This window comes from Amblyomma maculatum, chromosome 3 (genome assembly GCF_055883805.1).
Source record: "Amblyomma maculatum isolate TAMU_Amacu chromosome 3, ASM5588380v1, whole genome shotgun sequence".
NCBI classification, from domain to species: Eukaryota; Metazoa; Arthropoda; class Arachnida; order Ixodida; family Ixodidae; genus Amblyomma; species Amblyomma maculatum.
In genome coordinates, this window is record NC_139346.1 from 15924879 (window position 1) to 15952825 (window position 27947).

A 27947-nucleotide genomic window follows, 5' to 3' on the forward strand; every position below is an offset into this window, starting at 1 on the left:
TTCTGGACAATGTGTTGTCCGTAGCCTCAAGGCTGATCCTTTAGTTAAAGGCGGTCGAGGTGGGCCACATCTTTTCTGGTGGTGCTGCCAGACCACTCTGGATGGCACCGCAATAAAATTTAGTAGATTGGCTAAATAGCTGAGTGGAGTGGTTGGCCAGGAGACCCAGCCAGAAGTATTCCTTGCACATGTTTTCACAATACGCTTCACAATCTATCCCGGCCTTGGCGGCCGGTTTTCGGTCGAGGCGTAAAACAAGGTGCCGGAGTGCTTCGCGATGTGAGTGCACGTTAAAGAACTTTAGGCTGTCATAATTTCCTAAGTCCTCCACTACGGCGTTTCTCTAGCCTGAGTCGCTTTGGGACGTTAAACCCTCAAACCCAAACCCGCTTCAGAACTGCATGCCCTCCTCGTCCGGCACGTTCGATTGCGGATGGGAGGGCTTGATATTATACGACCGAAGTCGTATTTCCTTGCCGACTGCGAACTCGTGACTATTTAACTGTCGCCAGTTATCGGTGCCTACTGCAAGTGGCACGCCATACGCCACGAACATTGTACTGAGTGCTGCAATTACCGTTCTGATAGTAGTGTCCGCAAATTGTGTCTGCATTGACAAGCTTTCCCTAAAATAAAAAAGCTCAACGTACACTCAATACTACAACATCTAGGGACTGGTCGCATTGGCCGCGGTTCTTGAGGCTGCTGATAGGCAAACGTGTGACAGACGGGGCAAGTATGGATCAATAGCAATTTCACTGCTTATACCGGGCCAGAAAACTAGGCCACATGCCCTTTCATTGAGTTTCTGCAGTCCTAGACGTCCAGCAGAGATATGCTGAGAGTATCACGGCGCATAATTAATGAAATGAACACCTTCCTGAACTTGATGCTGCTGATAGGCAGTCTCATGTTTAGGAAGGCCGTTGACGACTGAAAGTTCGAAAGCAAGAGACTTTATTTTAGTTTTCAGCTTCTGGCTGTTTGATAGGGTCGAGACAAATTTCCAGAGGCAGCCGTCGCATTCCGTTTCACTGAGTGGTTTTTTGATGTCTTGAATCCAAGCCAATGTAACTCAACACGCCAATTGCGTGAATGTCGTCAGTACTTCCAGAGCTATCGGCTTCTGAAACTGGACATGATTGTGACAGCATGTTCCCTATGGTCATTACTAGAACGCACGGCAAGACGAAGTTGTATCTGAGAAATTTTATAAAAGTATCTGGAGAAGGAGAGGGGCTTCACAAATTCATTTTACCACTTGGACAGCAGTACTTGTCTCGATGGAAATGTTTGTTAGTACACAAACACTGCCATCGCGGATGTCGTGCTCAGAATCTGTACGACGCTTTTCCGCTCTCTCATGTGGTTTCAGTCCACTGGAACTTAGGTTGCGATTTGATAAACTGTCCTAGTGCCGCACTTCGCTCAGGGAGGCGGGGAGCGTTTTGCCAAAATAGTTTAGGCGACCGAGAATGCACTGCACATATGCGAGCGTTACATATGAACTTTTAACACGATTTAAGTCAGGCAAGATGTCTTTCTACGTGGTGTCACCTCTACATTGCACACAACTCCTAACTTGTATTTTCTGCGTTAAAGCAGCTTTTTCTGCCGCTTTTATGACTGCCCCTAGTATCTGATCATGATCCTGCTTAGTTGCGTCCTGTACCAATGTAGCCAAACAGCGGTTTAACAATAACAAGGCAGCAGGCTTATTTCCATACATTACGTTACAGCTCGCTGGCATAGAGTAAAGACACACACTGCCCCGAAGTTCATTCGGTCCTTCTCACGACATCCTCTCTGACCGAATGTCTGAGCCCGGACCGGCCGGGTAACTTGCGATGCTTGAGAGCCGCGCTGCAGCGGAGCAGAGCTCTCATGAAATGTTCGAGGCAGAATCCAGGAAAGAATCTGCGCGGCTTTCGTTAATGGCCCGAAGATGCGTGGCGTCTACATCGACAACGCCAAGTGGTCGTCAATGTACGCGTGTATTCTGGAAGGCCTTTTAATTGTTCACTTATTTGTTAGAGATGAGCTGCCGAAAGGCAAGCGGAGATAGCAGCACTTCCAAAAAGGGAAAGAAAAAGTAGAAATTTTGGACGTCTTCACCTGTTGAAAGCGAGAATAAGTGTCTAAACTGTTAAAAAAGGCAGCAGCAGCCAGTTCCGCTTCCATGTCTTCATGTTTTGCAAGTTTCTACTGTCTTCTTTTTGAATGCGCATTTCCCTTCCTCAGGTCTATTAGTCTGAGCTTCCCATCTTTATCGCTTATAAAGGTCAATGTTTTTACCCACGCTCTCGATCCGTCCTGTACCAGTATGGTGCTGCCATGCTCCATTCTTCTCAGTTCCAGTCCAATTGCCGTTCGCAGGAACAAGGGCGCCTGCCGAGCTTGTTAGTCGACAGGAACTTGGACGACAGGTTATGCTGTGGGGTTTCTTTAGGCAGACAAGCCCCTAAAAGACATGTTTGTAATCTATTGTTTCTATGGTTGCCACCACTGTGCAAACCTGAGGCTTTGCTTGCATCTACTCCGAGTATGGCTTCGACTGCCTGTTCGTGTTGTTCTCGCTGTTAAACCATGTGTCATTTGTATGTTTTGACAACCATGTTGTACAAGAGGCTTGATGTGGCGACAGCGCTAAAACAGCAACTATCTGTGTCGTTGTGCCGAAGTGACTTATGGCACCCCCGTGCGTTGTAGGCTTGCAGTACTGTGTTTGTAGGAGTCAACTTTATTTAATCTAACGTATTGCGGTTCAACTAGAATGGTAGGAGACTGGCCTGTTGTTGGCGTCTACTTTAAATAGTATATTTCTTTTGTTTATTTGTCTATTGAAATTTCGATCAAAATACCCAGTCGGAAAAAATTACATAAAATGTTCGGTTGTTACGACGGAATTTCTGTGCGGTTTTTGACGGGAAACTTGTAGTGACAACAGACTGTTCTGTAGTAACATGAGAAATTTTTGTATTTACAACAAAAAAGTGCTACAGAACTACAGACAACAGAAGTATACTACAGAAAAACTACAGAACTACATAAAAGTACTACAGAACTACAGAAAATTTTTACGTTTACGACAGAACTACACAATATTCTGTCGTATTTTTGACACGGTTCTGTAGTTTTTTTCGACTAGGTACAGTTTTGCCGTCTGACCGAGGCTAAAGATGACATACAAGTCACCTGACTAGGCCTTCGGCGCCACAGTTGACACATCCAACACAACTTAGCAGGCACAGAGCAGCACAAAATACTCAAATGTCGGTAATACAAACATTAATCAAGAGCAAAACACATGAAATGCAAGCTTTAACATACAGCAAGGAACAGTTTCAAGAATAGTAATTGCTATAACGCAACGAAAGAAGCAAGCAAATAGTCCCATATGTTCCAAAAAGTACGCCTAAGGAACAGTTTCAAGAATAGTAATTGCTATAATGCAACGGAAATAGGAAACAAATACTCCCATATGTTCCAAAAAGTATGCCTAATGTTTTTCAAGGTTAACACGGAGGATGATTGCTTAAGAAGATCAGTGAGTCGGGGTAACTGTTCAGAAGTTTAGGCATTCGCCAGTGGATTAACTCCATTCCATTCCCAGTCCTTATGCGAGGTCTTATAAAGTTCACATTTCTAAAAACGTAATGTGGATTTGTGCTAGTAAATGTAATTAAAGACGCATTACAGTCAGTTTTGTATTGCCAGTATATACATTCGCATAGTCTGTGATTATAGGGAGCTATAATATCTAATATATGACTTGGTCAAATATTTAGGGGAATCTCCCAATTCCGTTCTTCTTCCGTTCAATAAACATTCAGTTGCTAGTCCAGTCTTGCCCTGTCCTCTTCTTTCCTGTGTCTCGTCCTTTGGCTGGTTGAATATGAACCCTTACCCACTTGCCCAGTCGTCAACCTTGTTGAATCCAAAAGGTTGAGTAGATTTGTAATATGGGAGTAATTACTCATTGTCATCCCATATTACAAATCTACTCAACCTTTTGGATTCAACAAGGTTGACGACTGGGCAAGTGGGTAAGGGCAAGTGGGTAAGGAGTAATTACTCATTGTCATCCACCCCGCCGGGGTGGCGCAGTGGTTACGGCGCTCGACTACTGTTCCCAAGGATGCGGGATCGAATCCCGGCCTCGGCGGCAGCTTTTCGATGGAGGCGAAAAGCAAGGCGCTCGTGTGCTGTGCGATGTCAGTGCACGTTAAAGAACCCCAGGTGGTCGAAATTACCGGAGTCCTCCACTACGGCGTCTCTCATAGCCTGAGTTGCTTTGGGACGTTAAACCCCACAAACCAACCAACCAACCATTGTCATCCACCCAAGCGTAGCCATACGGCTACAAAAGAAAGCTATGCAGCTTTCTCAGAACTTCGTAGTTAAAGAAATTTCGTCCTGGTCGGGAATTGAACCCGGCACCACCGCCTTTCTGGTGCAGTCGCTCTACCGATTGAGCTAACCAGGACGGTCAGCAGATCAGATGGTAGGGCGGTGGTTTTGGGTTCGGTCCCCGGATTAGGACGAATTTTCTTTAACTACGAAGTTTCTGAGAAAGCTGTATAGCTTTCCTTTGTAGCCGTATGGTTGCGCTTGGGTGGATGAAGATAAGTAATTAGCCCCTTATTACAATATAGCACTTATTTTAAAGTATGCAGACATAGAATGATACCTCATCATCATCATCATCATCATCATCATCAGCCTGACTATACCCACTGCAGGGCGAAGGCCTCTCCCATATTTCTTCAATTAACCCGGTTCTGTGGTAGCTGCATCCACTTGAAACCTGCGAACTTCTTAACGTCATCCGCCCACCTAACTTTCTGTCGCCCCTGCTACGCTTTCCTTCCCTTGGAATCCAGTTTGTTACCCTAAGCGACCATCGGTTATCATCTCTTCGCACTACATGTCCTGCCCATGGCCATTTCTTCGTAATTTCCACTAGAATATCAGTAACGTGAGCTATTTCTCTGACCCACTCTGCACGCTTCCTATCTCTTAATCGCTTCCTATCCCTAACATTTTTCGCCCCATAGCCCTCTGAGTTGTCCTTAACTTAAGTAGAACGCTCTTGGTTAGCCTCCATGTTTCAGCCCCAAAGGTGAGTACAGAATGATATCTAGACAGATTTAAATGAACTGAAGGCCTTTCTTTGGCAAAATATAAATCTTCTCCTTGTTTGTTCTTGTACCCGCTCCCCATACCAAGAGCCAGTACTAAACGCGAGACTGGACAGTGGAAAATATACAGTTAAAACTCCGTTTAACGAAGTTGAGGGGAGCCCCGAAATATTTCGTTAAATCTTAAATTTCGTTCAATCGAGAGAGGCATTTATTGGTCACCTAATCCGATACAATCAATATATGGTGTCCCATGGACAAGGAAATAATGCGTCATCGTATTTGGGAAGCGTAAATTCGCTGAAAATAAAATCGTGTTTTTAAAGGACGTAACAGCGCCACTTAAACGAAGGCCCAGGGCAGCTGTACAGTTACGTCATCTTTGAATACAATACCAGATTGTCCACTATAATATGTTGGTATAATGAAATTGCGGCTCGCGCCACCACCGACTCTGATAGCGCGTATGAAAAGAAGCCGCGAAAATTTTACTTCGGCAAGAAGGGTCCCAGTGGACTAAATTTCTTTCCCAGCAAAGACGTCGCTGATCTTTGCTTGCTAGGGTTTGTAAGCAACATTTTCCCGGTTTTCTCGTGCGTTCTTCCCTCATGTGATCCGGCAAACTATGGCAGCAGATTAAGGGCAGCCATAATTTGTACCAGTGCTGGCATGCAGCACCGCTGCCGACACCGGGTCGAACGGCCGGCTTTTTACCGCTGGCGAAATCTCGTGAATGAAATCAATATAACTCGCGTTTCGCACTGCGCAGTTTGGCAAGAGCTGCCGCACGATATTTCCGATTGCTCGCAATCAATGTATCCTTGAGCGTTTGCACAAAAGCGACCAAAAGTCGACTTTTCACCTTCAGCTCCTTATTCCATAGTGTGGTACTTTTTGAGAAAGTATTTCATGCTTAATTGAGTTGAAAGCCTTGTTGATAGCCGAAAATAATTTCTATAGCACACAACTGCACTTCCATGTTATGTGAATGATAGGGCAGATTCGTTTCACTTACCTGTCTGGAAACCATACTAGGCTGCACAAACGAACGCATTTCAGTCAAGTGGATAGCCTTAGAGTAATTACTTTTTCTACTATCTTGGAAAATAGAGGGGGGACTGATATTGGACGATAGTTACTGATACAATCGACGGCACTCCCTTTGAGTAGAACTATGACTTTAGCAATTTTCATTTTATCCGGAAATATTCCTGCAGATATCTGATTTGTTAAATAACATAACACCTATCCGAAGCCGGGGGTAATACCATCGCAACCAGATGAACTGTTATTTTTGAGGTCATTAATGAGGTGAAGAATTTCGGTTTCTGTTTCCGGATAAAAAAACATGGACTTATAAGGGTTGCACTGAATATACTTATTGAAATCAAAAGAAAACGAAGTGGAGGTAGTAAAAGCTCCAAAAATTAAAAAATGTCAATTGAACATATTCCTGAGAACCACACCACCGTACGATTGGTTATGAATCTTTAATTTAGAAGGTAAAACGGTTCAATGTTTACCAAGTAAGCTGTTTTCAACGCGCCATGTCTTCTGAAGACCATGATAAACGCCACCAAATTTGTTGGCATATTAGCAGATACGTGCTCTCTTTATATTGTTACCTAACTTGTTGCGGATATTTTTGTATCCCTCAAATGATAATTTATCACTCCATATTAGAAAGTTATGAAAAAGAGCATTTCGTGCTTTTATTCTTATCACTAATTCGCGTGTAACCTAAGGCTTCCTGGGCCCACAATGCAAACACGGGGGCCAGCTGGTTGATCATACTGGGGAATGTCTATCTCTATCAAGTAGAGCAGTATTCCCCAGTATTTCCTAGCCCGTTTTGTTCTTTCTTATTGTGACGGTAAGGTGTGCTATATTATATAACTCAATTATTTTTTTCTGGGAATTGTTCGTAAAAGTCATCTGAGTTTAGGATTGATGAAAGTTCATGCCAGTCAACAGCTGCTACAAGAGATCGGAATTGTTCAATATTAACCTTTGTTATCATTCGTGTAGTATGGGTTCTGTCTGTGAAACAAATATTTTAGATAGACCTCTTGGTATAAAACAGAAAAGAGGCAAATGGTCAATAACGCCGCTATCAAGAAAAGTTCTTTTCTCTGAGAAGAATACTGCACTCCAACCATTTCTCTTTTAAGGATATCTGGCGAAACCAAGCAATGACATTTTGTTCCTTTCCAGACTTTTCTGGCTAGAGATACAGTTTCAAGGCCCGAGCCTATTAGGCCTGGGAGTTGTAGAGGAGCCGCTGTAAGCTATTCATTGATTCTGGAAGATTTTCATGCTGTTCCTGAACGACACCATGTACTGCCATGCTAAGTGTGCGCTTTTAAAGCATTTTTATTTGTCTGGTCAAAGGAAATTTTCCAGTTTCAATGTTTTCTAACCCTTTTTTAACGGTAGTCTTCTCGTTGTTTTGTAAGATCTTCTAGAACAAAGTCGTACTGGTCGGAAACTACCTTCATTTTACTTAATTAGCCAACTCTTGAACAAGTTCACTGAGTGCACCGACCTTGACAACGGGGGGGGGGGGGGAGAGGAGAAGCAGAGAAAATTTGTCCTTCATGTATTTTAGCAAGAGTTCAATATTTGCATTCAAAGCTGTTAAAGGAGCAGCCCACATTTCTTTATTGGTGACTCGCAAGTTGCGCATTTCCAGGTTGACCTAAATGAGTCACTCGTTGCGAAAGCTCGATGAAGACGCACCACAAAATTTTCCAAGGATGTAAGGATAGTTAAAAGTGGAGCATACTACAAACATTTCATCATCAGTCACATCCTCATTGCAGGCTAAACAGTGCAACATGTTCTCAAATGAGGGTTCTCTAAAGCAACAGCAGCACAAAATGACCCCAGCGTTAGCAGCAGCTGTTACCGAAATAACGTTTAAAAATGATATACTAAAACCACCAACCTGCAAGAATATTGCATAGTAGTCAGGGGGACGGTGAAAAAATAAATATTATCCAGATCGACAAAAATGAGAGCAAGGCAGGCCTTTCTGCAAGAATATTAGAATATTGCGTAGTAGTTAGAGCACATCAAAGGCCGTGTGCAGCCTGCCACCGCTGCTATGTGCAAATGCCAGCGATGCCTTAAAGCCCGCCTTTTAAGCACACACTCAGATGCTTCAATAGCCGATAATCGCGTGGCTAAGCGAAAAGTCCTTATCAGGGGGATGATGGGAAAATTAATTTTATCCAGATTGGCAAAGATGAGAGCAAGACAGGCCTTTATGCAAGAATATTGCGTAGTAATTAGAGCACATAAAAGGCCGTGTGCAGCCTGCCACCGCTGCTATGTGCAAATGCCAGCGATGCCTTAAAGCCCGCCTTTTAAGAACACACTCAGATGCTTCAGTAGCCGATAATCGCGTGTCTAAGCGAAAAGTCCTTATCAGGGGGATGATGGGAAAATTAATTTTATCCAGATTGGAAAGATGAGAGCAAGACAGGCCTTTCTGCAAGAATATTGCGTAGTAGTTAGAGCACATAAAAGGCCGTGTGCAGCCTGCCACCGCTGCTATGTGCAAATGCCAGCGATGCCTTAAAGCCCGCCTTTTAAGAACACACTCAGATGCTTCAGTAGCCGACAATCGCGTGGCTAAGCGAAAAGTCCTTATCAGGGGGATGATGGGAAAATTAATTTTATCCAGATTGGCAAAGATGAGAGCAAGACAGGCCTTTCTGCAAGAATATTGCGTAGTAGTTAGAGCACATCAAAGGCCGTGTGCAGCCTGCCACCGCTGCTATGTGCAAATGCCAGCGATGCCTTAAAGCCCGCCTTTTAAGCACACACTCAGATGCTTCAGTATTCGATAATCGCGTGGCTAGCGAAAAGTCTTTATCAGGGGGATGATGGGAAAATTAATTTTATCCAGATTGGCAAAGATGAGAGCAAGACAGGCCTTTCTGCAAGAATATTGCGTAGTAGTTAGAGCACATAAAAGGCCGTGTGCAGCCTGCCACCGCTGCTATGTGCAAATGCCAGCGATGCCTTAAAGCCCGCCTTTTAAGAACACACTCAGATGCTTCAGTAGCCGACAATCGCGTTGCCAAGCGAAAAGTCCTTATCAGGGGGATGATGGGAAAATTAATTTTATCCAGATTGGCAAAGATGAGAGCAAGACAGGCCTTTCTGCAAGAATATTGCGTAGTAGTTAGAGCACATAAAAGGCCGTGTGCAGCCTGCCACCGCTGCTATGTGCAAATGCCAGCGATGCCTTAAAGCCCGCCTTTTAAGAACACACTCAGATGCTTCAGTAGCCGACAATCGCGTTGCCAAGCGAGAAGTTCTTATCAGGGGGATGATGGGAAAATTTATTTTATCCAGATTGGCAAAGATGAGAGCAAGACAGGCCTTACTGCAAGAATATTGCGTAGTAGTTAGAGCACATCAAAGGCCGTGTGCAGCCTGCCACCGCTGCTATGTGCAAATGCCAGCGATGCCTTAAAGCCCGCCTTTTAAGAACACACTCAGATGCTTCAGTAGCCGACAATCGCGTTGCCAAGCGAGAAGTCCTTATCAGGGGGATGATGGGAAAGTTAATTTTATCCAGATTGGCAAAGATGAGAGCAAGACAGGCCTTTCTGCAAGAATATTGCGTAGTAGTTAGAGCACATCAAAGGCCGTGTGCAGCCTGCCACCGCTGCTATGTGCAAATGCCAGCGATGCCTTAAACCCCGCCTTTTAAGCACACACTCAGATGCTTCAGTAGCCGATAATCGCGTCGCCAAGCGAGAAGTCCTTATCAGGGGGACGATGGGAAAATTATTTTATCTAGATTGGCAAAGATGAGAGCAAGACAGGCCTTTCTGCAAGAATATTGCGTAGTAGTTAGAGCACATCAAAGGCCGTGTGCAGCCTGCCACCGCTGCTATGTGCAAATGCCAGCGATGCCTTAAAGCCCGCCTTTTAAGCACACACTCAGATGCTTCAGTAGCCGATAATCGCGTGGCTAAGCGAAAAGGCCTTATCAGGGGGATGATGGGAAAATTAATTTTATCCAGATTGGCAAAGATGAGAGCAAGACAGGCCTTTCTGCAAGAATATTGCGTAGTAGTTAGAGCACATCAAAGGCCGTGTGCAGCCTGCCACCGCTGCTATGTGCAAATGCCAGCGATGCCTTAAAGCCCGCCTTTTAAGAACACACTCAGATGCTTCAGTAGCCGACAATCGCGTTGCCAAGCGAGAAGTCCTTATCAGGGGGATGATGGGAAAATTAATTTTATCCAGATTGGCAAAGATGAGAGCAAGACAGGCCTTTCTGCAAGAATATTGCGTAGTAGTTAGAGCACATCAAAGGCCGTGTGCAGCCTGCCACCGCTGCTATGAACAAATGCCAGCGATGCCTTAAAGCCCGCCTTTTAAGAACACACTCAGATGCTTCAGTAGCCGACAATCGCGTTGCCAAGCGAGAACTCCTTATCAGGGGGATGATGGGAAAATTAATTTTATCCAGATTGGCAAAGATGAGAGCAAGACAGGCCTTACTGCAAGAATATTGCGTAGTAGTTAGAGCACATCAAAGGCCGTGTGCAGCCTGCCACCGCTGCTATGTGCAAATGCCAGCGATGCCTTAAAGCCCGCCTTTTAAGAACACACTCAGATGCTTCAGTAGCCGACAATCGCGTTGCCAAGCGAGAAGTCCTTATCAGGGGGATGATGGGAAAATTAATTTTATCCAGATTGGCAAAGATGAGAGCAAGACAGACCTTTCTGCAAGAATATTGCGTAGTAGTTAGAGCACATCAAAGGCCGTGTGCAGCCTGCCACCGCTGCTATGTGCAAATGCCAGCGATGCCTTAAAGCCCGCCTTTTAAGCACACACTCAGATGCTTCAGTATTCGATAATCGCGTGGCTAGCGAAAAGTCTTTATCAGGGGGATGATGGGAAAATTAATTTTATCCAGATTGGCAAAGATGAGAGCAAGACAGGCCTTTCTGCAAGAATATTGCGTAGTAGTTAGAGCACATAAAAGGCCGTGTGCAGCCTGCCACCGCTGCTATGTGCAAATGCCAGCGATGCCTTAAAGCCCGCCTTTTAAGAACACACTCAGATGCTTCAGTAGCCGACAATCGCGTTGCCAAGCGAAAAGTCCTTATCAGGGGGATGATGGGAAAATTAATTTTATCCAGATTGGCAAAGATGAGAGCAAGACAGGCCTTTCTGCAAGAATATTGCGTAGTAGTTAGAGCACATAAAAGGCCGTGTGCAGCCTGCCACCGCTGCTATGTGCAAATGCCAGCGATGCCTTAAAGCCCGCCTTTTAAGAACACACTCAGATGCTTCAGTAGCCGACAATCGCGTTGCCAAGCGAGAAGTTCTTATCAGGGGGATGATGGGAAAATTTATTTTATCCAGATTGGCAAAGATGAGAGCAAGACAGGCCTTACTGCAAGAATATTGCGTAGTAGTTAGAGCACATCAAAGGCCGTGTGCAGCCTGCCACCGCTGCTATGTGCAAATGCCAGCGATGCCTTAAAGCCCGCCTTTTAAGAACACACTCAGATGCTTCAGTAGCCGACAATCGCGTTGCCAAGCGAGAAGTCCTTATCAGGGGGATGATGGGAAAGTTAATTTTATCCAGATTGGCAAAGATGAGAGCAAGACAGGCCTTTCTGCAAGAATATTGCGTAGTAGTTAGAGCACATCAATGGCTGTGTGCAGCCTGCCACCGCTGCTATGTCCAGATTCCAGCGATGCTTTGAAGCTCGCCTTTTAAGAACACACTAAGATGCTTCAGTAGCCGACAATCGCGTGGCCAAGCGAGAAGTCCTTATCAGGGGGATGATGGGAAAATTAATTTTATCCAGATTGGCAAAGATGAGAGCAAGACAGGCCTTTCAGCAAGAATATTGCGTAGTAGTTAGAGCACATCAATGGCTGTGTGCAGCCTGCCACCGCTGCTATGTGCAAATGCCAGCGATGCCTTAAAGCCCGCCTTTTAAGAACACACTCAGATGCTTCAGTAGCCGACAATCGCGTTGCCAAGCGAAAAGTCCTTATCAGGGGGATGATGGGAAAATTATTTTATCCAGATTGGCAAAGATGAGAGCAAGACAGGCCTTTCTGCAAGAATATTGCGTAGTAGTTAGAGCACATAAAAGGCCGTGTGCAGCCTGCCACCGCTGCTATGTGCAAATGCCAGCGATGCCTTAAAGCCCGCCTTTTAAGAACACACTCAGATGCTTCAGTAGCCGACAATCGCGTTGCCAAGCGAGAAGTTCTTATCAGGGGGATGATGGGAAAATTTATTTTATCCAGATTGGCAAAGATGAGAGCAAGACAGGCCTTACTGCAAGAATATTGCGTAGTAGTTAGAGCACATCAAAGGCCGTGTGCAGCCTGCCACCGCTGCTATGTGCAAATGCCAGCGATGCCTTAAAGCCCGCCTTTTAAGAACACACTCAGATGCTTCAGTAGCCGACAATCGCGTGGCCGAGCGAGAAGTCCTTATCAGGGGGATGATGGGAAAATTAATTTTATCCAGATTGGCAAAGATGAGAGCAAGACAGGCCTTTCTGCAAGAATATTGCGTAGTAGTTAGAGCACATCAATGGCTGTGTGCAGCCTGCCACCGCTGCTATGTGCAAATGCCAGCGATGCCTTAAAGCCCGCCTTTTAAGAACACACTAAGGTGCTTCAGTAGCCGACAATCGCGTGGCCAAGCGAGAAGTCCTTATCAGGGGGATGATGGGAAAATTAATTTTATCCAGATTGGCAAAGATGAGAGCAAGACAGGCCTTTCAGCAAGAATATTGCGTAGTAGTTAGAGCACATCAATGGCTGTGTGCAGCCTGCCACCGCTGCTATGTGCAAATGCCAGCGATGCCTTAAAGCCCGCCTTTTAAGCACACACTCAGATGCTTCAGTAGCCGATAATCGCGTGGCTAAGCGAAAAGCCCTATCAGGGGGATGATGGGAAAATTAATTTTATCCAGACTGGCAAAGATGAGAGCAAGACAGGCCTTTCTGCAAGAATATTGCGTAGTAGTTAGAGCACATCAATGGCTGTGTGCAGCCTGCCACCGCTGCTATGTCCAGATTCCAGCGATGCTTTGAAGCTCGCCTTTTAAGAACACACTAAGATGCTTCAGTAGCCGACAATCGCGTGGCCAAGCGAGAAGTCCTTATCAGGGGGATGATGGGAAAATTAATTTTATCCAGATTGGCAAAGATGAGAGCAAGACAGGCCTTTCAGCAAGAATATTGCGTAGTAGTTAGAGCACATCAATGGCTGTGTGCAGCCTGCCACCGCTGCTATGTGCAAATGCCAGCGATGCCTTAAAGCCCGCCTTTTAAGAACACACTCAGATGCTTCAGTAGCCGACAATCGCGTTGCCAAGCGAAAAGTCCTTATCAGGGGGATGATGGGAAAATTATTTTATCCAGATTGGCAAAGATGAGAGCAAGACAGGCCTTTCTGCAAGAATATTGCGTAGTAGTTAGAGCACATAAAAGGCCGTGTGCAGCCTGCCACCGCTGCTATGTGCAAATGCCAGCGATGCCTTAAAGCCCGCCTTTTAAGAACACACTCAGATGCTTCAGTAGCCGACAATCGCGTTGCCAAGCGAGAAGTTCTTATCAGGGGGATGATGGGAAAATTTATTTTATCCAGATTGGCAAAGATGAGAGCAAGACAGGCCTTACTGCAAGAATATTGCGTAGTAGTTAGAGCACATCAAAGGCCGTGTGCAGCCTGCCACCGCTGCTATGTGCAAATGCCAGCGATGCCTTAAAGCCCGCCTTTTAAGAACACACTCAGATGCTTCAGTAGCCGACAATCGCGTTGCCAAGCGAGAAGTCCTTATCAGGGGGATGATGGGAAAATTAATTTTATCCAGATTGGCAAAGATGAGAGCAAGACAGGCCTTTCTGCAAGAATATTGCGTAGTAGTTAGAGCACATCAAAGGCCGTGTGCAGCCTGCCACCGCTGCTATGTGCAAATGCCAGCGATGCCTTAAAGCCCGCCTTTTAAGAACACACTCAGATGTTTCAGTAGCCGACAATCGCGTGGCCAAGCGAGAAGTCCTTATCAGGGGGATGATGGGAAAATTAATTTTATCCAGATTGGCAAAGATGAGAGCAAGACAGGCCTTTCTGCAAGAATATTGCGTAGTAGTTAGAGCACATCAATGGCTGTGTGCAGCCTGCCACCGCTGCTATGTCCAGATTCCAGCGATGCTTTGAAGCTCGCCTTTTAAGAACACACTAAGATGCTTCAGTAGCCGACAATCGCGTGGCCAAGCGAGAAGTCCTTATCAGGGGGATGATGGGAAAATTAATTTTATCCAGATTGGCAAAGATGAGAGCAAGACAGGCCTTTCTGCAAGAATATTGCGTAGTAGTTAGAGCACATCAATGGCTGTGTGCAGCCTGCCACCGCTGCTATGTGCAAATGCCAGTGATGCCTTAAAGCCCGCCTTTTAAGCTCACACTCAGATGCTTCAGTAGCCGATAATCGCGTGGCTAAGCGAAAAGTCCTTATCAGGGGGATGATGGGAAATTAATTTTATCCAGATTGACAAAGATGAGAGCAAGACAGGCCTTTCTGCAAGAATATTGCGTAGTAGTTAGAGCAGATCAATGGCCGTGTGCAGCCTGCCACCGCTGCTATGTGCAAATGCCAGCGATGCCTTAAAGCCCGCCTTTTAAGAACACACTCAGATGTTTCAGTAGCCGACAATCGCGTGGCCAAGCGAGAAGTCCTTATCAGGGGGATGATGGGAAAATTAATTTTATCCAGATTGGCAAAGATGAGAGCAAGACAGGCCTTTCTGCAAGAATATTGCGTAGTAGTTAGAGCACATAAAAGGCCGTGTGCAGCCTGCCACCGCTGCTATGTGCAAATGCCAGCGATGCCTTAAAGCCCGCCTTTTAAGAACACACTCAGATGCTTCAGTAGCCGACAATCGCGTTGCCAAGCGAGAACTCCTTATCAGGGGGATGATGGGAAAATTAATTTTATCCAGATTGGCAAAGATGAGAGCAAGACAGGCCTTACTACAAGAATATTGCGTAGTAGTTAGAGCACATCAAAGGCCGTGTGCAGCCTGCCACCGCTGCTATGTGCAAATGCCAGCGATGCCTTAAAGCCCGCCTTTTAAGCACACACTCAGATGCTTCAGTAGCCGACAATCGCGTGGCGAAGCGAGAAGCCCTTATCAGGGGGATGATGGGGAAAATTAATTTTATCCAGATTGACAAAGAGGAGAGCAAGACAAGCCATTCTGTAAGGACATTGCGTAGTAGTTAGAGCACATCAATGGCCGTGTGCAGCTTGCCACCGCTACTATGTGGAAATGCAAGTGATGCCTAAAAGCCCGCCTTTTAAGCACACACTCAAATGCTTCAGTAGCCGACAATCGCGTGGCCAAGCGAGAAGTCCTTATCAGGGGGATGATGGGAAAATTAATTTTATCCAGATTGACAAAGAGGAGAGCAAGACAAGCCATTCTGTAAGGATATTGCGTAGTAGTTAGAGCACATCAATGGCCATGTGCAGCCTGCCACCGCTGCTATGTGCAAATGCCAGCGATGCCTGTAAAGCCCGCCATTTAGGCACACACTCAGATGCTTCAGTTGCCGACAATCGCGTGGCCAAGCGAGAAGTCCTTATCAGGGGGATGATGGGAAAATTAATTTTATCCAGATTGACAAAGAGGAGAGCAAGACAAGTCATTCTGTAAGGATATTGCGTAGTAATTAGAGCCCATCAATGGCCGTGTGCAGCCTGCCACCGCTGCTATGTGCAAATGCCAGCGATGCCTGTAAAGCCCGCCTTTTAATCACACACTCAGATGCTTCAGTAGCCGACAATCGCGTGGCCAAGCGAGAAGTCCTTATCAGGGGGATGATGGGAAAATTAATTTTATCCAGATTGGCAAAGATGAGAGCAAGACAGGCCTTTCTGCAAGAATATTGCGTAGTAGTTAGAGCACATCAATGGCTGTGTGCAGCCTGCCACCGCTGCTATGTGCAAATGCCAGTGATGCCTTAAAGCCCGCCTTTTAAGCTCACACTCAGATGCTTCAGTAGCCGATAATCGCGTGGCTAAGCGAAAAGTCCTTATCAGGGGGATGATGGGAAATTAAGTTTATCCAGATTGACAAAGATGAGAGCAAGACAGGCCTTTCTGCAAGAATATTGCGTAGTAGTTAGAGCAGATCAATGGCCGTGTGCAGCCTGCCACCGCTGCTATGTGCAAATGCCAGCGATGCCTTAAAGCCCGCCTTTTAAGAACACACTCAGATGTTTCAGTAGCCGACAATCGCGTGGCCAAGCGAGAAGTCCTTATCAGGGGGATGATGGGAAAATTAATTTTATCCAGATTGGCAAAGATGAGAGCAAGACAGGCCTTTCTGCAAGAATATTGCGTAGTAGTTAGAGCACATAAAAGGCCGTGTGCAGCCTGCCACCGCTGCTATGTGCAAATGCCAGCGATGCCTTAAAGCCCGCCTTTTAAGAACACACTCAGATGCTTCAGTAGCCGACAATCGCGTTGCCAAGCGAGAACTCCTTATCAGGGGGATGATGGGAAAATTAATTTTATCCAGATTGGCAAAGATGAGAGCAAGACAGGCCTTACTACAAGAATATTGCGTAGTAGTTAGAGCACATCAAAGGCCGTGTGCAGCCTGCCACCGCTGCTATGTGCAAATGCCAGCGATGCCTTAAAGCCCGCCTTTTAAGCACACACTCAGATGCTTCAGTAGCCGACAATCGCGTGGCGAAGCGAGAAGCCCTTATCAGGGGGATGATGGGGAAAATTAATTTTATCCAGATTGACAAAGAGGAGAGCAAGACAAGCCATTCTGTAAGGACATTGCGTAGTAGTTAGAGCACATCAATGGCCGTGTGCAGCTTGCCACCGCTACTATGTGGAAATGCAAGTGATGCCTAAAAGCCCGCCTTTTAAGCACACACTCAAATGCTTCAGTAGCCGACAATCGCGTGGCCAAGCGAGAAGTCCTTATCAGGGGGATGATGGGAAAATTAATTTTATCCAGATTGACAAAGAGGAGAGCAAGACAAGCCATTCTGTAAGGATATTGCGTAGTAGTTAGAGCACATCAATGGCCATGTGCAGCCTGCCACCGCTGCTATGTGCAAATGCCAGCGATGCCTGTAAAGCCCGCCATTTAGGCACACACTCAGATGCTTCAGTTGCCGACAATCGCGTGGCCAAGCGAGAAGTCCTTATCAGGGGGATGATGGGAAAATTAATTTTATCCAGATTGACAAAGAGGAGAGCAAGACAAGTCATTCTGTAAGGATATTGCGTAGTAATTAGAGCCCATCAATGGCCGTGTGCAGCCTGCCACCGCTGCTATGTGCAAATGCCAGCGATGCCTGTAAAGCCCGCCTTTTAATCACACACTCAGATGCTTCAGTAGCCGACAATCGCGTGGCCAAGCGAGAAGTCCTTATCAGGGGGATGATGGGAAAATTAATTTTATCCAGATTGGCAAAGATGAGAGCAAGACAGGCCTTTCTGCAAGAATATTGCGTAGTAGTTAGAGCACATAAAAGGCCGTGTGCAGCCTGCCACCGCTGCTATGTGCAAATGCCAGCGATGCCTTAAAGCCCGCCTTTTAAGAACACACTCAGATGCTTCAGTAGCCGACAATCGCGTGGCCAAGCGAGAAGTCCTTATCAGGGGGATGATGGGAAAATTATTTTATTCAGATTGACAAAGAGGAGAGCAAGACAAGCCATTCTGTAAGGATATTGCGTAGTAGTTAGAGCACATCAATGGCCATGTGCAGCCTGCCACTGCTGCTATGTGCAAATGCCAGCGATGCCTGTAAAGCCCGCCATTTAGGCACACACTCAGATGCTTCAGTTGCCGACAATCGCGTGGCCAAGCGAGAAGTCCTTATCAGGGGGATGATGGGAAAATTAATTTTATCCACATTGACAAAGAGGAGAGCAAGACAAGTCATTCTGTAAGGATACTGCGTAGTAATTAGAGCCCATCAATGGCCGTGTGCAGCCTGCCACCGCTGTTATGTGCAAATGCCAGCGATGCCTGTAAAGCCCGCCTTTTAATCACACACTCAGATGCTTCAGTAGCCGACAATCGCGTGGCCAACCGAGAAGTCCTTATCAGGGGGATGATGGGAAAATTAATTTTATCCAGATTGGCAAAGATGAGAGCAAGACAGGCCTTTCTGCAAGAATATTGAGTAGTAGTTAGAGCACATAAAAGGCCGTGTGCAGCCTGCCACCGCTGCTATGTGCAAATGCCAGCGATGCCTTAAAGCCCGCCTTTTAAGAACACACTCAGATGCTTCAGTAGCCGACAATCGCGTTGCCAAGCGAGAAGTTCTTATCAGGGGGATGATGGGAAAATTTATTTTATCCAGATTGGCAAAGATGAGAGCAAGACAGGCCTTTCTGCAAGAATATTGCGTAGTAGTTAGAGCACATCAATGGCTGTGTGCAGCCTGCCACCGCTGCTATGTGCAAATGCCAGTGATGCCTTAAAGCCCGCCTTTTAAGCTCACACTCAGATGCTTCAGTAGCCGATAATCGCGTGGCTAAGCGAAAAGTCCTTATCAGGGGGATGATGGGAAATTAATTTTATCCAGATTGACAAAGATGAGAGCAAGACAGGCCTTTCTGCAAGAATATTGCGTAGTAGTTAGAGCAGATCAATGGCCGTGTGCAGCCTGCCACCGCTGCTATGTGCAAATGCCAGTGATGCCTTGAAGCCCGCCTTTTAAGCACACACTCAGATGCTTCAGTAGCCGACAATCGCGTGGCCAAGCGAAAAGTCCTTATCAGGGGGATGATGGGGAAAATTAATTTTTTCCAGATTGACAAAGAGGAGAGCAAGACAAGCCATTCTGTAAGGACATTGCGTAGTAGTTAGAGCACATCAATGGCCGTGTGCAGCCTGCCACCGCTGCTATGTGCAAATGCCAGCGATGCCTGTAAAGCCCGCCTTTTAAGCACACACTCAGATTATTCAGTAGCCGACAATCGCGTGGCCAAGCGAGAAGTCCTTATCAGGGGGATGATGGGAAAATTAATTTTATCCAGATTGACAAAGAGGAGAGCAAGACAAGCCATTCTGTAAGGATATTGCGTAGTAGTTAGAGCACATCAATAGCCGCGTGCAGCCTGCCACCGCTGCAATGTGCAAATTCCAGCGATGCCTGTAAAGCCCGCCTTTTAAGCACACACTCAGATGCTTCAGTAGCCGACAATCGCGTGGCCAAGCGAGAAGTCCTTATCAGGGGGATGATGGGGAAAATTAATTTTATCCAGATTGACAAAGAGGGGAGCAAGGCAAGCCATTCTGTAAGGATATTGCGTAGTAGTTAGAGCACATCAATGGCCGTGTGCAGCTTGCCACCGCTGCTATGTGCAAATGCCAGTGATGCCTAAAAGCCCGCCTTTTAAGCACACACTCAGATGCTTCAGTAGCCGACAATCGCGTGGCCAAGCGAGAAGTCCTTATCAGGGGGATGATGGGGAAAATTAATTTTATCCAGATTGACAAAGAGGAGAGCAAGACAAGCCATTCTGTAAGGACATTGCGTAGTAGTTAGAGCACATCAATGGCCGTGTGCAGCTTGCCACCGCTACTATGTGGAAATGCAAGTGATGCCTAAAAGCCCGCCTTTTAAGCACACACTCAGATGCTTCAGTAGCCGACAATCGCGTGGCCAAGCGAGAAGTCCTTATCAGGGGGATGATGGGAAAATTAATTTTATCCAGATTGACAAAGAGGAGAGCAAGACAAGCCATTCTGTAAGGATATTGCGTAGTAGTTAGAGCACATCAATGGCCATGTGCAGCCTGCCACCGCTGCTATGTGCAAATGCCAGCGATGCCTGTAAAGCCCGCCATTTAGGCACACACTCAGATGCTTCAGTTGCCGACAATCGCGTGCCAAGCGAGAAGTCCTTATCAGGGGGATGATGGGAAAATTAATTTTATCCAGATTGACAAAGAGGAGAGCAAGACAAGTCATTCTGTAAGGATATTGCGTAGTAATTAGAGCCCATCAATGGCCGTGTGCAGCCTGCCACCGCTGCTATGTGCAAATGCCAGCGATGCCTGTAAAGCCCGCCTTTTAATCACACACTCAGATGCTTCAGTAGCCGACAATCGCGTGGCCAAGCGAGAAGTCCTTATCAGGGGGATGATGGGAAAATTAATTTTATCCAGATTGGCAAAGATGAGAGCAAGACAGGCCTTTCTGCAAGAATATTGCGTAGTAGTTAGAGCACATAAAAGGCCGTGTGCAGCCTGCCACCGCTGCTATGTGCAAATGCCAGCGATGCCTTAAAGCCCGCCTTTTAAGAACACACTCAGATGCTTCAGTAGCCGACAATCGCGTGGCCAAGCGAGAAGTCCTTATCAGGGGGATGATGGGAAAATTATTTTATTCAGATTGACAAAGAGGAGAGCAAGACAAGCCATTCTGTAAGGATATTGCGTAGTAGTTAGAGCACATCAATGGCCATGTGCAGCCTGCCACTGCTGCTATGTGCAAATGCCAGCGATGCCTGTAAAGCCCGCCATTTAGGCACACACTCAGATGCTTCAGTTGCCGACAATCGCGTGGCCAAGCGAGAAGTCCTTATCAGGGGGATGATGGGAAAATTAATTTTATCCACATTGACAAAGAGGAGAGCAAGACAAGTCATTCTGTAAGGATATTGCGTAGTAATTAGAGCCCATCAATGGCCGTGTGCAGCCTGCCACCGCTGCTATGTGCAAATGCCAGCGATGCCTGTAAAGCCCGCCTTTTAATCACACACTCAGATGCTTCAGTAGCCGACAATCGCGTGGCCAACCGAGAAGTCCTTATCAGGGGGATGATGGGAAAATTAATTTTATCCAGATTGGCAAAGATGAGAGCAAGACAGGCCTTTCTGCAAGAATATTGAGTAGTAGTTAGAGCACATAAAAGGCCGTGTGCAGCCTGCCACCGCTGCTATGTGCAAATGCCAGCGATGCCTTAAAGCCCGCCTTTTAAGAACACACTCAGATGCTTCAGTAGCCGACAATCGCGTTGCCAAGCGAGAAGTTCTTATCAGGGGGATGATGGGAAAATTTATTTTATCCAGATTGGCAAAGATGAGAGCAAGACAGGCCTTTCTGCAAGAATATTGCGTAGTAGTTAGAGCACATCAAAGGCCGTGTGCAGCCTGCCACCGCTGCTGTGTGCAAATGCCAGCGATGCCTTAAACCCCGCCTTTTAAGCACACACTCAGATGCTTCAGTAGCCGATAATCGCGTCGCCAAGCGAGAAATCCTTATCAGGGGGACGATGGGAAAATTATTTTATCTAGATTGGCAAAGATGAGAGCAAGACAGGCCTTTCTGCAAGAATATTGCGTAGTAGTTAGAGCACATCAGAGGCCGTGTGCAGCCTGCCACCGCTGCTGTGTGCAAATGCCAGCGATGCCTTAAAGCCCGCCTTTTAAGCACACACTCAGATGCTTCAGTAGCCGATAATCGCGTGGCTAAGCGAAAAGTCCTTATCAGGGGGATGATGGGAAAATTAATTTTATCCAGATTGGCAAAGATGAGAGCAAGACAGGCCTTTCTGCAAGAATATTGCGTAGTAGTTAGAGCACATCAAAGGCCGTGTGCAGCCTGCCACCGCTGCTATGTGCAAATGCCAGCGATGCCTTAAAGCCCGCCTTTTAAGAACACACTCAGATGCTTCAGTAGCCGAAAATCGCGTGGCCAAGCGAGAAGTCCTTATCAGGGGGATGATGGGAAAATTAATTTTATCCAGATTGGCAAAGATGAGAGCAAGACAGGCCTTTCTGCAAGAATATTGCGTAGTAGTTAGAGCACATCAATGGCTGTGTGCAGCCTGCCACCGCTGCTATGTGCAAATGCCAGCGATGCCTTAAACCCCGCCTTTTAAGCACACACTCAGATGCTTCAGTAGCCGATAATCGCGTCGCCAAGCGAGAAGTCCTTATCAGGGGGACGATGGGAAAATTATTTTATCTAGATTGGCAAAGATGAGAGCAAGACAGGCCTTTCTGCAAGAATATTGCGTAGTAGTTAGAGCACATCAGAGGCCGTGTGCAGCCTGCCACCGCTGCTGTGTGCAAATGCCAGCGATGCCTTAAAGCCCGGATTTTAAGAACACACTCAGATGCTTCAGTAGCCGACAATCGCGTGGCCAAGCGAGAAGTCCTTATCAGGGGGATGATGGGAAAATTAATTTTATCCAGATTGGCAAAGATGAGAGCAAGACAGGCCTTTCTGCAAGAATATTGCGTAGTAGTTAGAGCACATCAATGGCTGTGTGCAGCCTGCCACCGCTGCTATGTGCAAATGCCAGCGATGCCTTAAAGCCCGCCTTTTAAGAACACACTAAGATGCTTCAGTAGCCGAAAATCGCGTGGCCAAGCGAGAAGTCCTTATCAGGGGGATGATGGGAAAATTAATTTTATCCAGATTGGCAAAGATGAGAGCAAGACAGGCCTTTCTGCAAGAATATTGCGTAGTAGTTAGAGCACATCAATGGCTGTGTGCAGCCTGCCACCGCTGCTATGTGCAAATGCCAGCGATGCCTTAAAGCCCGCCTTTTAAGCACACACTCAGATGCTTCAGTAGCCGATAATCGCGTGGCTAAGCGAAAAGTCCTTATCAGGGGGATGATGGGAAAATTAATTTTATCCAGATTGGCAAAGATGAGAGCAAGACAGGCCTTTCTGCAAGAATATTGCGTAGTAGTTAGAGCACATCAATGGCTGTGTGCAGCCTGCCACCGCTGCTATGTCCAGATTCCAGCGATGCTTTGAAGCCCGCCTTTTAAGAACACACTAAGATGCTTCAGTAGCCGACAATCGCGTGGCCAAGCGAGAAGTCCTTACAGGGGGATGATGGGAAAATTAATATTATCCAGATTGGCAGAGATGAGAGCAAGACAGGCCTTTCTGCAAGAATATTGCGTAGTAGTTAGAGCACATCAATGGCTGTGTGCAGCCTGCCACCGCTGCTATGTGCAAATGCCAGTGATGCCTTAAAGCCCGCCTTTTAAGCTCACACTCAGATGCTTCAGTAGCCGATAATCGCGTGGCTAAGCGAAAAGTCCTTATCAGGGGGATGATGGGAAATTAATTTTATCCAGATTGACAAAGATGAGAGCTAGACAGGCCTTTCTGCAAGAATATTGCGTAGTAGTTAGAGCAGATCCATGGCCGTGTGCAGCCTGCCACCGCTGCTATGTGCAAATGCCAGTGATGCCTTGAAGCCCGCCTTTTAAGCACACACTCAGATGCTTCAGTAGCCGACAATCGCGTGGCCAAGCGAAAAGTCCTTATCAGGGGGATGATGGGGAAAATTAATTTTATCCAGATTGACAAAGAGAAGAGCAAGACAAGCCATTCTGTAAGGACATTGCGTAGTAGTTAGAGCACCTCAATGGCCGTGTGCAGCTTGCCACCGCTGCTATGTGCAAATGCCAGTGATGCCTAAAAGCCCGCCTTTTAAGCACACACTCAGATGCTTCAGTAGCCGACAATCGCGTGGCCAAGCGAGAAGTCCTTATCAGGGGGACGATGGGAAAATTATTTTATCTAGATTGGCAAAGATGAGAGCAAGACAGGCCTTTCTGCAAGAATATTGCGTAGTAGTTAGAGCACATCAGAGGCCGTGTGCAGCCTGCCACCGCTGCTGTGTGCAAATGCCAGCGATGCCTTAAAGCCCGCCTTTTAAGCACACACTCAGATGCTTCAGTAGCCGATAATCGCGTGGCTAAGCGAAAAGTCCTTATCAGGGGGATGATGGGAAAATTAATTTTATCCAGATTGGCAAAGATGAGAGCAAGACAGGCCTTCCTGCAAGAATATTGCGTAGTAGTTAGAGCACATCAAAGGCCATGTGCAGCCTGCCACCGCTGCTATGTGCAAATGCCAGCGATGCCTTAAAGCCCGCCTTTTAAGAACACACTCAGATGCTTCAGTAGCCGACAATCGCGTTGCCAAGCGAGAAGTCCTTATCAGGGGGATGATGGGAAAATTAATTTTATCCAGATTGGCAAAGATGAGAGCAAGACAGGCCTTTCTGCAAGAATATTGCGTAGTAGTTAGAGCACATCAAAGGCCGTGTGCAGCCTGCCACCGCTGCTATGTGCAAATGCCAGCGATGCCTTAAAGCCCGCCTTTTAAGAACACACTCAGATGCTTCAGTAGCCGACAATCGCGTGGCCAAGCGAGAAGTCCTTATCAGGGGGATGATGGGAAAATTAATTTTATCCAGATTGGCAAAGATGAGAGCAAGACAGGCCTTTCTGCAAGAATATTGCGTAGTAGTTAGAGCACATCAATGGCTGTGTGCAGCCTGCCACCGCTGCTATGTGCAAATGCCAGCGATGCCTTAAAGCCCGCCTTTTAAGCACACACTCAGATGCTTCAGTAGCCAATAATCGCGTGGCTAAGCGGAAAGTCCTTATCAGGGGGATGATGGGAAAATTAATTTTATCCAGATTGGCAAAGATGAGAGCAAGACAGGCCTTTCTGCAAGAATATTGCGTAGTAGTTAGAGCACATAAATGGCTGTGTGCAGCCTGCCACCGCTGCAATGTCCAGATTCCAGCGATGCTTTGAAGCCCGCCTTTTAAGAACACACTAAGATGCTTCAGTAGCCGACAATCGCGTGGCCAAGCGAGAAGTCCTTATCAGGGGGATGATGGGAAAATTAATATTATCCAGATTGGCAGAGATGAGAGCAAGACAGGCCTTTCTGCAAGAATATTGCGTAGTAGTTAGAGCACATCAATGGCTGTGTGCAGCCTGCCACCGCTGCTATGTGCAAATACCAGTGATGCCTTAAAGCCCGCCTTTTAAGCTCACACTCAGATGCTTCAGTAGCCGATAATCGCGTGGCTAAGCGAAAAGTCCTTATCAGGGGGATGATGGGAAATTAATTTTATCCAGATTGACAAAGATGAGAGCAAGACAGGCCTTTCTGCAAGAATATTGCGTAGTAGTAAGAGCAGATCAATGGCCGTGTGCAGCCTGCCACCGCTGCTATGTGCAAATGCCAGTGATGCCTTGAAGCCCGCCTTTTAAGCACACACTCAGATGCTTCAGTAGCCGACAATCGCGTGGCCAAGCGAAAAGTCCTTATCAGGGGGATGAAGGGGAAAATTAATTTTATCCAGATTGACAAAGAGGAGAGCAAGACAAGCCATTCTGTAAGGACATTGCGTAGTAGTTAGAGCACATCAATGGCCGTGTGCAGCTTGCCACCGCTACTATGTGGAAATGCAAGTGATGCCTAAAAGCCCGCCTTTTAAGCACACACTCAGATGCTTCAGTAGCCGACAATCGCGTGGCCAAGCGAGAAGTCCTTATCAGGGGGATGATGGGAAAATTAATTTTATCCAGATTGACAAAGAGGAGAGCAAGACAAGCCATTCTGTAAGGATATTGCGTAGTAGTTAGAGCACATCAATGGCCATGTGCAGCCTGCCACCGCTGCTATGTGCAAATGCCAGCGATGCCTGTAAAGCCCGCCATTTAGGCACACACTCAGATGCTTCAGTTGCCGACAATCGCGTGGCCAAGCGAGAAGTCCTTATCAGGGGGATGATGGGAAACTTAATTTTATCCAGATTGACAAAGAGGAGAGCAAGACAAGTCATTCTGTAAGGATATTGCGTAGTAATTAGAGCCCATCAATGGCCGTGTGCAGCCTGCCACCGCTGCTATGTGCAAATGCCAGCGATGCCTGTAAAGCCCGCCTTTTAATCACACACTCAGATGCTTCAGTAGCCGACAATCGCGTGGCCAAGCGAAAAGTCCTTATCAGGGGGATGATGGGAAAATTATTTTAATCAAGATTGACAAAGAGGAGAGCAAGACAAGCCATTCTGTAAGGATATTGCGTAGTAGTTAGAGCACATCAATAGCCGTGTGCAGCCTGCCACCGCTGCTATGTGCAAATGCCAGCGATGGCTGTAAAGCCCGCCTTTTAAGCACACACTCAGATGCTTCAGTAGACGAAAATCGCGTGGCCAAGCGAGAAGTCCTTATCCGGGGTATGATGGGGAAAATTAATTTTATCCAGATTGACAAAGAGGAGAGCAAGACAAGCCATTCTGTAAGGATATTGCGTAGCAGTTACAGCCCATTAATGGCCGTGTGCAGCCTGCCACCGCTGCTATGTGCAAATGCCAGCGATGCCTGTAAAGCCCGCCTTTTAAGCACACACTGAGATGCTTCAGTAGCCGACAATCGCGTGGCCAAGCGAGAAATCCTTATCAGGGGGATGATGGGAAAATTAATTTTATCCAGATTGACAAAGAGGAGAGCAAGACAAGCCATTCTGTAAGGATATTGCGTAGTAGTTAGAGCACATCAATGGCCGTGTGCAGCCTGCCACCGCTGCTATGTGCAAATGCCAGCGATGCCTGTAAAGCCCGCCATTTAGGCACACACTCAGATGCTTCAGTTGCCGACAATCGCGTGGCCAAGCGGAAAGTCCTTATCAGGGGGATGATGGGAAAATTATTTTAATCAAGATTGACAAAGAGGAGAGCAAGACAAGCCATTCTGTAAGGATATTGCGTAGTAGTTAGAGCACATCCATAGCCGTGTGCAGCCTGCCACCGCTGCTAGGTGCAAATGCCAGCGATGCCTGTAAAGCCCGCCTTTTATGCACATACTCAGATGCTTCAGTAGCCGAAAATCGCGTGGCCAAGCGAGAAGTCCTTATCCGGGGTATGATGGGGAAAATTAATTTTATCCAGATTGACAAAGAGGAGAGCAAGACAAGCCATTCTGTAAGGATATTGCGTAGCAGTTACAGCCCATTAATGGCCGTGTGCAGCCTGCCACCGCTGCTATGTGCAAATGCCAGTGATGCCTTGAAGCCCGCCTTTTAAGCACACACTCAGATGCTTCAGTAGCCGACAATCGCGTGGCCAAGCGAAAAGTCCTTATCAGGGGGATGATGGGGAAAATTAATTTTTTCCAGATTGACAAAGAGGAGAGCAAGACAAGCCATTCTGTAAGGACATTGCGTAGTAGTTAGAGCACATCAATGGCCGTGTGCAGCCTGCCACCGCTGCTATGTGCAAATGCCAGCGATGCCTGTAAAGCCCGCCTTTTAAGCACACACTCAGATTATTCAGTAGCCGACAATCGCGTGGCCAAGCGAGAAGTCCTTATCAGGGGGATGATGGGAAAATTAATTTTATCCAGATTGACAAAGAGGAGAGCAAGACAAGCCATTCTGTAAGGATATTGCGTAGTAGTTAGAGCACATCAATGGCCATGTGCAGCCTGCCACCGCTGCTATGTGCAAATGCCAGCGATGCCTGTAAAGCCCGCCATTTAGGCACACACTCAGATGCTTCAGTTGCCGACAATCGCGTGGCCAAGCGAGAAGTCCTTATCAGGGGGATGATGGGAAAATTAATTTTATCCAGATTGACAAAGAGGAGAGCAAGACAAGTCATTCTGTAAGGATATTGCGTAGTAATTAGAGCCCATCAATGGCCGTGTGCAGCCTGCCACCGCTGCTATGTGCAAATGCCAGCGATGCCTGTAAAGCCCGCCTTTTAATCACACACTCAGATGCTTCAGTAGCCGACAATCGCGTGGCCAAGCGAAAAGTCCTTATCAGGGGGATGATGGGAAAATTATTTTAATCAAGATTGACAAAGAGGAGAGCAAGACAAGCCATTCTGTAAGGATATTGCGTAGTAGTTAGAGCACATCAATGGCCGTGTGCAGCCTGCCACCGCTGCTATGTGCAAATGCCAGTGATGCCTTAA

General features: G+C 46.7%; 1 protein-coding gene across 1 annotated transcript in view; it reads left to right on the forward strand.

The window, feature by feature from the left end:
* LOC146194269 (polyamine-transporting ATPase 13A3-like) overlaps positions 1-27947 on the forward strand; it is an 813351-nt gene that overhangs the window by 443453 nt on the left and 341951 nt on the right. The window contains exon 22 of the mRNA XM_084596520.1: positions 20064-20091. Coding sequence (XP_084452646.1) covers positions 20064-20091 — 28 coding nt within the window. The remainder of the gene's footprint in view (positions 1-20063; positions 20092-27947) is intronic.